This window comes from Bombus fervidus, chromosome 10 (assembly GCF_041682495.2).
Source record: "Bombus fervidus isolate BK054 chromosome 10, iyBomFerv1, whole genome shotgun sequence".
NCBI lineage: Eukaryota > Metazoa > Arthropoda > Insecta > Hymenoptera > Apidae > Bombus > Bombus fervidus.
In genome coordinates, this window is record NC_091526.1 from 14,313,008 (window position 1) to 14,325,778 (window position 12,771).

At 35.7% G+C, this 12,771-nt stretch overlaps 2 protein-coding genes across 3 annotated transcripts; both read right to left on the reverse strand.

Annotated features, from left to right (window-relative positions):
- Positions 1 to 899: 899 nt before the first annotated feature.
- Positions 900 to 5,975, reverse strand: LOC139991779 (threonylcarbamoyladenosine tRNA methylthiotransferase). Its single transcript, XM_072012167.1, has 2 exons — positions 4,000 to 5,975; positions 900 to 2,584 (listed from the first exon to the last, which is right to left on the reverse strand). The coding sequence occupies exons 1-2, from the start codon at positions 4,395 to 4,397 to the stop codon at positions 1,360 to 1,362; spliced, it is 1,623 nt and encodes a 540-aa protein (XP_071868268.1). The 5' UTR covers positions 4,398 to 5,975; the 3' UTR covers positions 900 to 1,359.
- Positions 5,976 to 6,078: 103 nt separating this feature from the next.
- LOC139991778 (glucose dehydrogenase [FAD, quinone]-like) lies at positions 6,079 to 11,054 on the reverse strand. 2 transcript variants are annotated; one of them, XM_072012165.1, is made up of 4 exons: positions 10,952 to 11,054; positions 9,240 to 9,452; positions 8,559 to 8,729; positions 6,079 to 7,960 (listed from the first exon to the last, which is right to left on the reverse strand). In XM_072012165.1, the coding sequence occupies exons 2-4, from the start codon at positions 9,421 to 9,423 to the stop codon at positions 6,459 to 6,461; spliced, it is 1,857 nt and encodes a 618-aa protein (XP_071868266.1). In that variant the 5' UTR covers positions 9,424 to 9,452; positions 10,952 to 11,054; the 3' UTR covers positions 6,079 to 6,458. The 2 variants fall into 2 exon arrangements, with proteins under 2 accessions (XP_071868266.1, XP_071868267.1); XM_072012166.1 differs by lacking the exons at positions 9,240 to 9,452; positions 10,952 to 11,054 and adding an exon at positions 8,347 to 8,434 and having other exon boundaries at positions 8,559 to 8,698.
- Positions 11,055 to 12,771: the final 1,717 nt, after the last annotated feature.

Genomic DNA, 12,771 nt, shown 5'->3' on the forward strand with positions numbered 1-12,771 from the left:
CCACAACGAGCTTTCTTCCTAAATAGTACGAGACGGGTCAATCACTGTTCTACTAGCCCTCGGACAGTCAAGTCCACTGCTCTAAGATCCCTTGGACAGTCAAGTCCACTGTTCTACTAGTCCTCGGACAGTCAACTTCAAGTTCTAACATGTCAGTCAAGTTCTTGCCTCTCTAACAACCACGTCTAGCAACCTTCGGGTTCATCAACACGCTTTCCAAACACGGTCTGTAATCCAGTATAAATAAATACATATATAATATAACTGTGAAGTCCAGTTATATTCCAACCCAATCACCCCTTATTCTCCCACAAGAAATAAGGGGATCGTCCTGTTCGTGGTGTCGATTCGTGCAATCGTAGCGGGAATTTACGACTCCCGTAGACGCGCTCTAACGCGACCGTCTGCCCGCGACTGGACGAAAATACAATAATTATATTTTGCTGCAAGGATAAAAATTACCATTGTATTTGATAATATCACTATATTCATATTCGTTTATTTTTATTCACATTATTATTATTATTATTATTATTATTATTATCATTATAGTGTTATTAATTCATCGTCTAATAATATTATTTATTTATTTTATCAGTGATCGTATGAAATAGGATATATCAAATGCTTGTATCATTCGTGACAAAAATATGTACATTCATCTATAATGAATATATTTTTATATTGTAAATTGCAAATACATATGAATCTTATATATGAATTTTACAACTAATAAAAAGAATAAATTACGAGAATATACACATGTACACATGCATATGTGCATATGTACTTTATGTAGATAAATTGTTTCTCTACCCTTTGAATCGATGCATTATTTTGTGGATGCCGGATATACATATGTACGTGTTCAGGTGAGAAGGTTAAAAAATGACTCGGGGCTTCGTTACCTCAATTTATTGGATTCGAACTGTATTGAATCACGATGTACATAGGAAAATGTAGAAAATCCTACAATAAAATGAAATGTACGGTGCACCGGACAGCTCTTGATCAATTTGGAAATAGTAACGTAGTAATATATGAATGTTACTATGCCGTACAATTTAATGGGAAGCTAATGATTAGAAACAGTATTTATGCATTAGCTTCATTATGGAGTCAACAGATTACAAATTTTAATTGTTGATTTTAAAAAGTTTGTTAATATAAAGATTTGTTAGTGTATTGTCTAAAACTTAAATAGATTTGTCGATACAACTATTAATTTTAGATGCGGACTGATCCACGTGGCATCGCGTAGTTTCATAGTTCCAATTCGTTCCTGGTATTACCGCCTGAATCAATAGTATTCTTATTCTTTTTTTTTCCGGATTAAAGAATTGAAGAACAAGAGACTCGCTAAATCATAAAAAACTTCCACAATAACCTGAGAATGATTGCTAGAAGAATTGCCAGGGCAACTCCTATTCTATGTTTCGATGATTTCATTTCCATCGGTATTCCTGATATAGCTCCTTTTGGTAAGCATGGTTTTAACGCCGGGGACGTACCTTCTATTACTGGTTCCCCTTTCATAGAATATTTCGTCGTTTCTACGATCTTTACCGTAACTATTTTTCCTAAATATTCTTCCTTTAACGGTAGGAGAACCTGTTCATAAGATTTATTATGTCCGACGTAGTGCTTTCTATCGTGGGATATTTCTGTCACTAGCACATCTTGGACGATTCCTATTCTGTCAAAATACGGAGAATAGGATTGAAAAAATTCCGATAACCTTTTGGTTCTGTTTTTCACAATTTGCGTAGGTATTTTCGTCATTCGAGCAGCCGGCGTTCCCGGCCTGGGAAAAAACTGATTGACAAACAAACTCGGGAACTTATACTTTTCGCAAAGTTTCATCGTCTCTTCAAAATCCTGTTCCGTTTCTGTTGGAAAACCGCAAATGATATCCGTCGCTATAGTTAACTCAGGAACACGTTCTCGTAGAAAATTGACAACTCGTTCGAAATCGGCACGAGTATACTCTCGCTTCATATCGGCTAACACCTGATCGCTTCCAGATTGCACCGGAATGTGAAGGAAACTGTAGACTTTTGGATGGCTCAGAATTTTGCTCATCTCCTCCAGATGCTCCAGGATATATGGCGGGTTGGTCATACCAACGCGTACCCTACATCCATCGGGCACCACTTTCACCAGTGTCCACAGTAATTCGGGCAAACTCGTGCCAATATCTCTACCATAAGTTCCTGTGTCTTCAGAGGTTAACCATAACTCGCAGACGCCTTCGTCGAACGCCTGTATCGCACGCTCAACAATTTCATCGGGAGGATAACTTCCCAGTTCACCTCTCGCATGTTTTGTCTTGCAATAAGTGCATTGATTCAAACACCCTGTATTTATAGCTATGATTTCGATCAGTGGATTCCTACGAATCTTAGGCAATCTTAAAGAGGCGCCGCCAATTTTTTTACCACCTTCCTTTTTCTGCTGCAGGAACCGAACCGTATTTCCTTTCAGAGTTTCTTCCACTACTTCTACCACACGATCGATTTGTTGCACGCCGATCATGCTTAATCCTTGTAAGAAAGATGACTTCGGTGCACCTTGTGGTACGCATCTGAAACCAATCTTTTTTTTTACTATTTCCTCTTTTGAGCCTTTAAAAAGATTATATAAATTTAGTTTAAACAAACAAAAGTCCCGAAGAACAATACGTAAAAAAAAAAAAATATACATATATTTTTAATCGTAATTGTTAATAACATATTCTGAAAAAATCAACAGCGAATAAAGGATTGTTTTTGATTATTTGATTCCTTTTAATTTTCAACAAAGTATCCATTCATATAATTAGGTAATGGGCTATACAACTTTGACGATAACATTAAAAATTTCTTTATAAAATAATTATAAACGATATATTTTAAGATTAAGTATGATTTTATGTTCGCATAATAGAATCATTTTGTTACTTCTCCTTTTTGTCATGAGATTGTATGCTACCTTCTGCTTAGTTTCTGTGTATATTTGAACGAAACAAAGTATAATAGGAAAATTGACTTTCACTTTTTGGCCAGTAAATTTTGTAGTCAAAATAAATTTTAATCTAGATTAACCGAAGTATCTTTAAAGTTTTATATTTGCCCAGCTCTCATGTTATCTCGTTAAAACATATGTCATATTTTATTAATTTCTATTAACGTAAAATATAATCTTGTATACATGTAAAAAGAAATCATACAAAATTAAAGTATTTGTTTTTTATATTTTCATAGCGATTTGCAAAAGTTCATAAAAATAGATTAAGCAGTATTAAGTATAAGTAACATATTTCAAATTTAACTTTAAGAACGCAATTTGAGAAATGGATAAGAAAGAAACTAACAAACTGATCCGACAGAATAATATAAATCCTTGAATTTGCTCTTATGTTGTAATATATATTTACATGAAATGTAATTTATTTTATGAAATATATTACATTCCAATTATCAGTTTCAATTAATCATATTTTATATTACATTATATGAAACGTAATTCATGGTACTTATTGATTAAAAATTATTATTTACCGCTATAGAAATGAGATACTAATAATAGAATTTTATTAGATATTTGAATATAATTTTTGCTTGAAGAGAATTCTGTTCAATAATTCAATTAGTACCTAGTGGATCTGGACGTATAACGAGGCAAACTAACTTGAAAAGAAATAAATACTTGGATACAGAGAAAATCCTTTTTCCTTTTTCACATGTAGATTTGCTCAAGTACAGAATTATCGCACAATTACAAGAGACTTAATATTCGTATATATACACACGTTTAATACTTTGTGAAAAGTAATATAGAAAATTATAATCTATGCAAAAGTCTTTGTTAACTACTTTGTTTTCGCTATACTTCATTATAACTTTAATTCTTTCTCATTCACCTACTGATAATTACCCTTGTTATAAATAGCCAAAATAAATAAATATTGCAATATGGAAAATAGAACTACGTTTATTATATACAAAGAAGTTTTCATACCCAGCAACCACAACATGTTTTCCCATCTTTCTTCCAGCTTCGATTTCATTCCTGAAATGATCCTCTGCTGGACTTTTTACTGTACAAGAGTTTAAGAGCCACAGATCTGCTTCATATTTATTTTCTGTTAATTTGTAACCATAAGCAGCAAGTTGACCTGCCATATATTCACTGTCAGAATTATTATGAGTACAACCCCATGTCTTTGTATAAATTGTCTGTGTCCCTGGCACAATACTATCGAAGATAGGAGGTTCTGGTACATCTTCAGTTACTTGTTTACGTTTAGAACGAACAGTAACATTTTTCCTTGCACTATATCGTTCCTTTGGCGTAATATCTTGCGATGATATTAAATCTTCTATATCTTCAATGATATCTTGACACGGAGCTAGCATCTTTTTTACAGAAATCGAGTCATTCAAGGCATTTATAGGTTATTCTGGCACGTTAATAATTCGACATCTAGATTAGTTTGTTTGAATGTTATTCATTGTTCCAATAATATTATAAAATAAATAATAAAACAACTCATACACCAAAAATCAAATACATTCCATAAAAATCTACTAACTATTATACATATAGGTTATATTTTACAATTTTATGTCAACACGTGAAAATGCTGGAAGCTTTCTTAATGCCATCTAACGATGTACTTTTGTATTATTCTCAGCGTTACCGATTGGTAAAGCATGGAATAAGATTATACCGTTTATAATGATTGAAATTGAAACTAAATAGTAACATAAAATTGCAAATAGAGTATAAAAGAGAACATCGTATAATCGTAAACGAAACTGTGTACGCACAGTAGCATATCAATCTTTGCGGTATACCAAATTATTGAATGAATAAACGTTTCTATAAAAAAAAAAAATATTACAAGCGGGTTGAGGTCAGTTACGTTTACAGCACGTTCTGTAGACTTGAAAATGCCGAACTCGCGTAATTTCGTTTCGACATTCGCCCACATCATCGATGATTGTGCAAAGTATACTCGAATATACTAGGCAACGCAGTGGCAAAATGTAGGGGCCTAATTTATGGCAGCCTCAAGCGTTGACGCTTTCTCTTCCCTTTCCACAGTCGAGGCTAAAAAAGCCCAGAAGACAGAGATGTTCCAGGCGTTCGAACTTCACATTTTCTTTTACATTTCCTTTTCTTTTTACTCACGAAATTATTATTACATAATTGAATACGTATTTAACGTAAGAAGTTGCCTTTATTCTTCGAAAATTACAAATACACTTTGCGTCTGTGACAGCCTATGGGCCAGTATTGATCGCTCAAAATCAACTCAAATCTATCTCTTACCTTCTGTTTGTAGTATGCATAAACGAGAATTGGGCGAGCTTAAATACTCCGTACGCAACTGCATATGCGAAGCTGTAAGAAAATATTGCGTTTGACCTTGTGTTATCTTTCTCAATCCCGCCGCTGCAAAGCGGCTGGCAACGCTTGCGTAATACGAGAACAAATTAATTAAGCAAAATATTATTCGACGAAATAGAAGAACCGTTACTGCTTCACGCAAGCGGATTGATAACATTAACTCGAAACCAAACCCAATGCATTGATGATATCCATTTTTAATCGCGATAGAATAGATATTTCTTACAGCTTCGTAGATGTAGTTGTGCACGAATCTTTGCCCAAGTTCGGCGAATTCTCGTTTATACATGCTATATAAACGAAAGATAAGAACTAGATTGGGGTTGGATCATTGTCATCATATCTGTCCGCTGTAAGGCAGCCGGTAACCAATATTAACGCGTACGCTGTTGCGGACGCACAATTATGGGCAGTATTCACTGTTGTGATATCGATAACGTTTTGCAGATATCTCGGAAACTATGAACGACCGACAATTACGTGTATAGGAAAAAGTTGTTCAAAATATTGATTCCTACACATATCTGTTAAGTAAAATTCATATGTCTTTGTTTGAATAATCGCGTTTATCTGTGCGCCTCTTACCGTTACGGCTCCACTCTATTCCAGTTGATTAATTCCAGCTTAAAGAACACCGAGAGAAGTTGCGAAAGAGTAAATCGAAACCATTTTGTTCAATCTATCCTATTCATCGTATCTCTGTTCTATGTGTTACGTCATCTGAATTATCCTGATCGATTTTATTTGTAAAAGCCGTGCGTACCGTGCTAAGTCTTAAGACAATAGTTACATTACGATCCTATGTCTCCTCCTCTTGCTGGAGGTCGCAGTACCGAATCGGTCGAAAAACTGCGTCTTGTAAACTAGCCGTTAACATTTACATCACTTGATGTTCATTAAATAAAACATGTCTACATATTCTGGCTCGTACTCCACTGTACGTAAAACACAATGAAAATTTATTTTCAGTTTGAAATTAAAAGTTTCTATTATGTAATATAGTACTAGCATCGAATTAATTTATTTTTTTAATTCGCTTTGAATTAATTTACAAAAATAGCCATTCATTTTGACGTCCGTTCCCTCAACCATTCCGCTTTCACCATATCGGAACCCTTCTCTGCGATCATGATAATCGGCGCATTGGTATTACCGCTAACTATATTTGGCATAATTGAGCCGTCTATGACTCGAAGTCCAGTAACGCCGTAAACTCGAAGCTGAGGATCTACTACAGCTTTTGGATCCGAACTAGGCCCCATCTTGCAAGTACCCACGGGATGATATAGAGTCATGGAATAGAATCTGATCATGCACTCCCAGTATGGATCGCTATACATCGGAATGTGCTTGCAACCAGGAAATGGTTTTGGATTCGTTTCGCTCCCGTAACGTCTAAACGAAGCAGTCTTACTCATCTCGAACACAAACTTAACTCCTTCGATCAGTGTCGCCATATCTTCCGGCTCTTCAAAATGATTCGCATAAATCAATGGATGATCGAAAGGATCGTTGCTCCGAAGCTTGATAACTCCTTTGCTTTTCGGTCTTAAAAGCGTAGGAAGGACGCCCCACACGTCTTTATCGTTAAGCTCCCCGTATACTGCGTCATAGAATTCTTTGGTCAGCCCATGAACCTTTCTAATATGCCTACCGCTGTCAGAGTTCGTCCCCCCTGCCGAAAAATGCAGTTGTATGTCTGGAAAATCGTCGGAAGTATTCGCATATTTGGTATTAACGAAAGCTAGTCCTTCGATACCCCCTAAACCGGTCAAAGGACCGTCTCCGAATAATACGTATTCTAGGATATTGCGAATATTATACATCCTGCTCTCTATCAGTGAAATTTCTTCATTTACTAAGAACGTAATGCCCCCCGCAACTATATGATCTTGAAGATTCTGACCCACTTTTAAATCCCGAATCACTGGTATGCCGTGTTCCGATAGGTGTTCTTTAGGTCCTATTCCCGACAACATCAACAACTGAGGGCTATTGATAGCTCCTCCGGAAACGATCACTTCCTTGTCGGCACGCAAACGTAACGTTTCCCCGTCTCTAACAAACTCAACGCCGTAAACCTTCTTCGACGACGGCTCTATTAAAATTTTGGTAACATGCGCTTCCATAGCGACGTGTAAATTCTTGCGATTCCTTGCCGGCCGCAGGAAGGCCTTCGCCGTGGAGCACCGGCTTCCATGTTTAACGGTCCCTTGAGGAATCATAAAGCCAGTGTGTCGTTCTCCGTTAATGTCTCTAATCTCATAACCCATTTCTTGGCCAGCTCGAACGAACGCATCGGCCAAGGGAGTGTGCCATGGTGATTCTTGGACAGTTAGATAACCCCCGGTCGAATGATACGGTGTCTCAGTGTAGAAGCGATTTTGATTGTCTTCCGATTTCTTGAAATAACCAAGGACATTCTCGTAGGACCATCCCGGATTGCCCAATTGTTCCCAAATGTCGTAATCTTTTCTATTACCACGGACGTAGAGCATGTAGTTTATCGCGCTGCTGCCTCCGATCACTTTGCCACGTGGCCAGAAGCAACGACCCTCCTTCATCGCTGTGGGCATAATTTAAGGCACGGTGTAAAGTGAAACGATGTATTCGTAACTCGATACCGGTGTTGGTTAGTTATTGATTCGTGTTTATATTCTTTTGGGTTCGACTTCATAGATTCATTTCCCGACTTCGACCATTCGATCAACGTTAGACCTACTTAATTGTACCTAAACGTTCTATACACTTATATACTCGTAAATCGATATAATTCGAACGATAATTCTTCAATGAAGATAAATCAAGATCCATATGTTCATATATCTATCTATTTAGATAAAAATCAGTATTAATTTTGTCAAAAATACCTGCATGTTTTTAGTAATTGTGAAAAAGAAAAACTTAGATCCGTTATCTTCATGTTCTAGAAAGTTCCACTTATTTACTTGCTTTATTTATTCGCGTTGCCATAGATTGCATTTTATGATCCTTTGCAAGCGTGACACGCTTTTCTTGTATCTCCTCCACCTTTAATTTACTTTTCCCAACGTAAAAAATAGAGCGTTAGATACGGATGATTATGGATGGGGATTCAGCATTGTTTCTCTAATTAAATACTTGTCATTATCATAACGAGGTATCGCGTATTAGGTATTATTTACCCCGACAGAAATTTTCATTGGTCTCCACTTTGTATTTCCAATCGATTTCGGCGAGCTGCAGATTCGCGGCAAGAATAGGAATATCATATAGAGCATTTCCATCGCCACCTGCTTCCAGGAGGAGTACGTTCCAATCTTCTACCTCAGATAAGCGACTCGCGACTACGGCTCCTGTAATCACGTCAATTGATATGACACTATAGAACGTACGTAAGAAGACTTGATATCCTTAAACATAAACTAAACGTTGCAAATGTCTTTTAAATCAAAAATTTATAGTTCAACTTCGAAACATCGAAGAAAAAAAAAAGAAAAAAAAAAAAAAAGAGAAAATTTGTCGAAATTGCGAAACGGGATTAACGCGATTAACTTAAAAAAATGTTTACAAAATAAACATCGAATATAATAGTTTCACCATGCGAAGGGAATAAGTTAAAATTTCGTCGTTAATACATACAACAACGTATAACTTTAATATAACATCAATACGGACGGAGTCGTTAAACGTAATCTGCATTGGTAAAAGATCGAGGTGCGCGATTTGTTAGATTTTTGTGTCAGTTGATCGTATGAGTAACAACGCGCTATTCCGTGCACGCAAACACATAGGTGCGCTTGTCTTTGTTACATTTTTATCAGATTTATGACGGAACTTTGTATCGATATCACAAAAGAACATACCTGCAGAACCACCGCCCACGACTATGAAATCGTAAGACGGCATTAACGATTTGGTAGGAATATTCGTCGTAGAGTAAGGAGCAATCGAATACATGATATATAGCAATATGCTTAAGAGCATTGACAACACCGACGCGATCGGTTCTGACTTCAACCCTCCGAGAATAATATGTCTAACATCCATTTTATACCTCTTCGATTTCCTTTATCAATCTGTAATATTAAATTTTGTATGAATCGTTCTCCTGCAGTTAATCGAAAAATCGTCCATGCAGCCGTTTCATATAAGGATTGCGTGGTGTTAAAATTCCCAACTTTGAAGGTAAATATCCCATTTCGACAAAGCTGACACTTTTAAAACTCGAATCACGAATGGATAATATACTGGATAACGTATCCTAGAAATTTTACAAAAATTGTAAGAAAATCAATCTACACCTTATTGACGATTTTCACGCGTACACACGGGTGTCACGGTTGTATTTAACTTATTTCTTCTTCGAAATTATTTCTCCTTTAAATCTGTACTTGATAAAAGTATTGTCCACCTATATTTGTTTAAAAAGTAGAACTAATTTAATTTCCGCTCACAATGGGTCTGGAAGGAAACGTAATTCCTTCACTTGAATAAAGCATAGCGAATCATAACGAACAATCGAATATCATCTGCATAATTCATAAACATCTGCGTTCAACTGTTTAAGCACTCGCTGTTCTTGAACATAATAATAATAATTAAACCTTCGATCGATCGCATTACTTTTTTCACGCCAATTTATCTCGAAGGATATATTTTTTAAATTATTTATTTATTCTACTTATTTTATTTATTTATCGACACCTAATTTGTTCTTTCAGACGCCTAGGGGTTTTTTATTTTAACGAAAAGCAACAATTCATATATGACATTGGCTTATCAAAAACAAAGACTATATATTCTGTCTGTATATTGTTAACACTGTTATAAAACGTTGTGAGGGCAAAAGAAGTGCGAAGCTAGACAAATGAAAAAGGTGATTTAGTTCAAACGAGGAGCGAATGAGTCAGTAGAGCGTGCCACTATAGTGGCGCGTCGTAGTATATACCATAATATAACATCCGCGAAAGCCACTATAGTGGCGCATCGTACCAAAGAGGTTAAACCTACTTTTCTTTGACAAGTAGTAGCACAATAAATACTTTTTTGGTAATTATTCAGAAATTATGGTACACCCAACGATTTCGATAATCTCGAAACATGTTGTCAAATCCAACATTTTGAACAATTTCCTCTGGTACACGTTACTGTCGGTTAGCCATAGTTTCCGCGATATTCGTAAAATACTTTAATTAAATTTCGATTATGATTACACATAATCCCGAAGCAGGTGGCCACATGTCGTTTATATGGTCTAATCTATACTTAAAACTCAATGACGAAAGAGAGAAGCAGTTTTAACATCGAACAAATAGAAAAGAGGAACGAATGGGTTGTAGCTTGAGGTAGATTAATAACAGCGTATCCGAATAATTACCTTCTTTTGTTTATACAACCTGATGGTAGAATAAAAAGTTATTTGGAATAGTAGTGATACGCTCACAAATGGATGATAAAACCACGGGATATCGGTAAACTTGTAACGTACATGTGAGTATTATCTCTTAGGTAGTAAGAAGATCGGATATAGTGAAAAATCAATTGGCGAAAATACGGAAATTTAGAAAGTACATACATGGATTAAACACCAAACTTAAGAGAGATACGACGATACGACGGCACAACAAGGCGACGAATGCTTTCTTAGTGGCGATCGTTTCAACACTGAATTCCGCATACCTAACTATCGTTTATCCAATATCGGATATTGCATAATACATAAACTACATATGTGTATGTCTTATCTAAGATATAGCGATACGATTAACGTATGTCGATCGTTGGTATATTTCGGATTGGAACGGTCGCAAAAAGATTTGGATTGTTTGTAAAAAATATTGCCCGGTAAGTAGTTGGCGATGACTTTTCTTTTCTCTCGCTAACCACCCTGTCACACCTCTCCAGCGTGTCAGTAAGACGACGCGACGTTCCCGCAAGTAACACATTACATATTTCGTTGTACGCTATTGGTTTGAAGTTTTAAAGCTGCCGAAATCTCTAAAATTCATCGGACAAAATCTGAATTTCCAAAATTAAAACGTTGAAAATATTTCGTATTAAAATTATTCGGTTAAATATGTGCTAAGACAACTAAAATAATATACCAACCGCAAATAACTGTAAATGACAATAAATATCGCTCGTAAGTGTATAAGCTGAGTCAATAGAAACTATCAACTATTGGGTTGCAACTAAGTGATTGCAGAGTTTGTCAATACCATCTAATGAAAAAATCCGCAATCGCTTAGTTGCCAATCCAATGAAATAACTCCTTACCTGATGGATAGATGTATTAAAAAAATGAATCATGTTGCATTTCAAAAGACCCATCGGATTCGTACAATTCGATCTCTTATCTATATTCGATATCTTTCGAGATATCAGACTAATCATTGAGTATTTTCAAGGTCAACGCACTTTTAGTATATATAAAACTATAGAAAAAGTGCTGCAATACTGATTCTGTTGATTTTTCGATATGTTATGGAGAAAAAGGTAGTGAGTAAAATGCATTTTACGCGAGGCCTGGGACGAAAGTCGCGGTTCAAAAGTTATAAGAGAAAAAAGAATTGAATACGTTACATTACGTTTAATTTAATATAAGTCCTTTCTCTTAGTATACGATGTTGGCCACATTTTCAGCAGCGATTCAGTGTTTACATTTCTCACTTTCGATCTTTATTTTTGTTTGGTCTCTAATAACATATTGTACTTTCAGTATGATGCCGTTATTCGTTCTCAGTATATCTTCAGACCCTTGTGCGATTATACGTGCTTCAAGCATAATGCGTTTATACGAATTTTTCTCAATTACTAACGATAGAGACAAATTCGTTGATTTTTTAATCAAAGAAAGGTAATTCGGATAATAAACAGTAACCATATAAATTGTTTTCCAGGTGGAAATCCTGTGTAAAATTATCTTCCTTTCTTTCGAAAAACACTCCACAGTCTCTGAGAGAGAGAGAGAGAGAGAGAGAGAGAGAGAGAGAGAGAGAGAGAGAGAGAGAGAGAGAGAGAAAGATCTAAATGTACTTCGGACGTCAAAGTTGACGTACTTTTGCTCGGAAGTTTCAATATTTGCAGTCACATTGACGTCAGACTACGCATTGATTCTAGACCCTCGTTTGGAAAAACCGTGTTCATTTATAACAAAATATCCGCTTACAATTTCATCTAATAATATGCTGTTTCATAAAGAGTATTCAAATAGCTTTGTTCTAATATCAATTATACATAGCGGTCCATAAGCTTTCGGAGTTATGGAATCTTTATCTGCTTTTCTAATTAATGTAACTCCAATTGTTTTTTATAGGGGGAGGGAAGCCTTTTCTTGAAACAAACATTCATCAAGTCAAGAACTTTATACAAAAATCATTTCAAGGATGAGAGGAA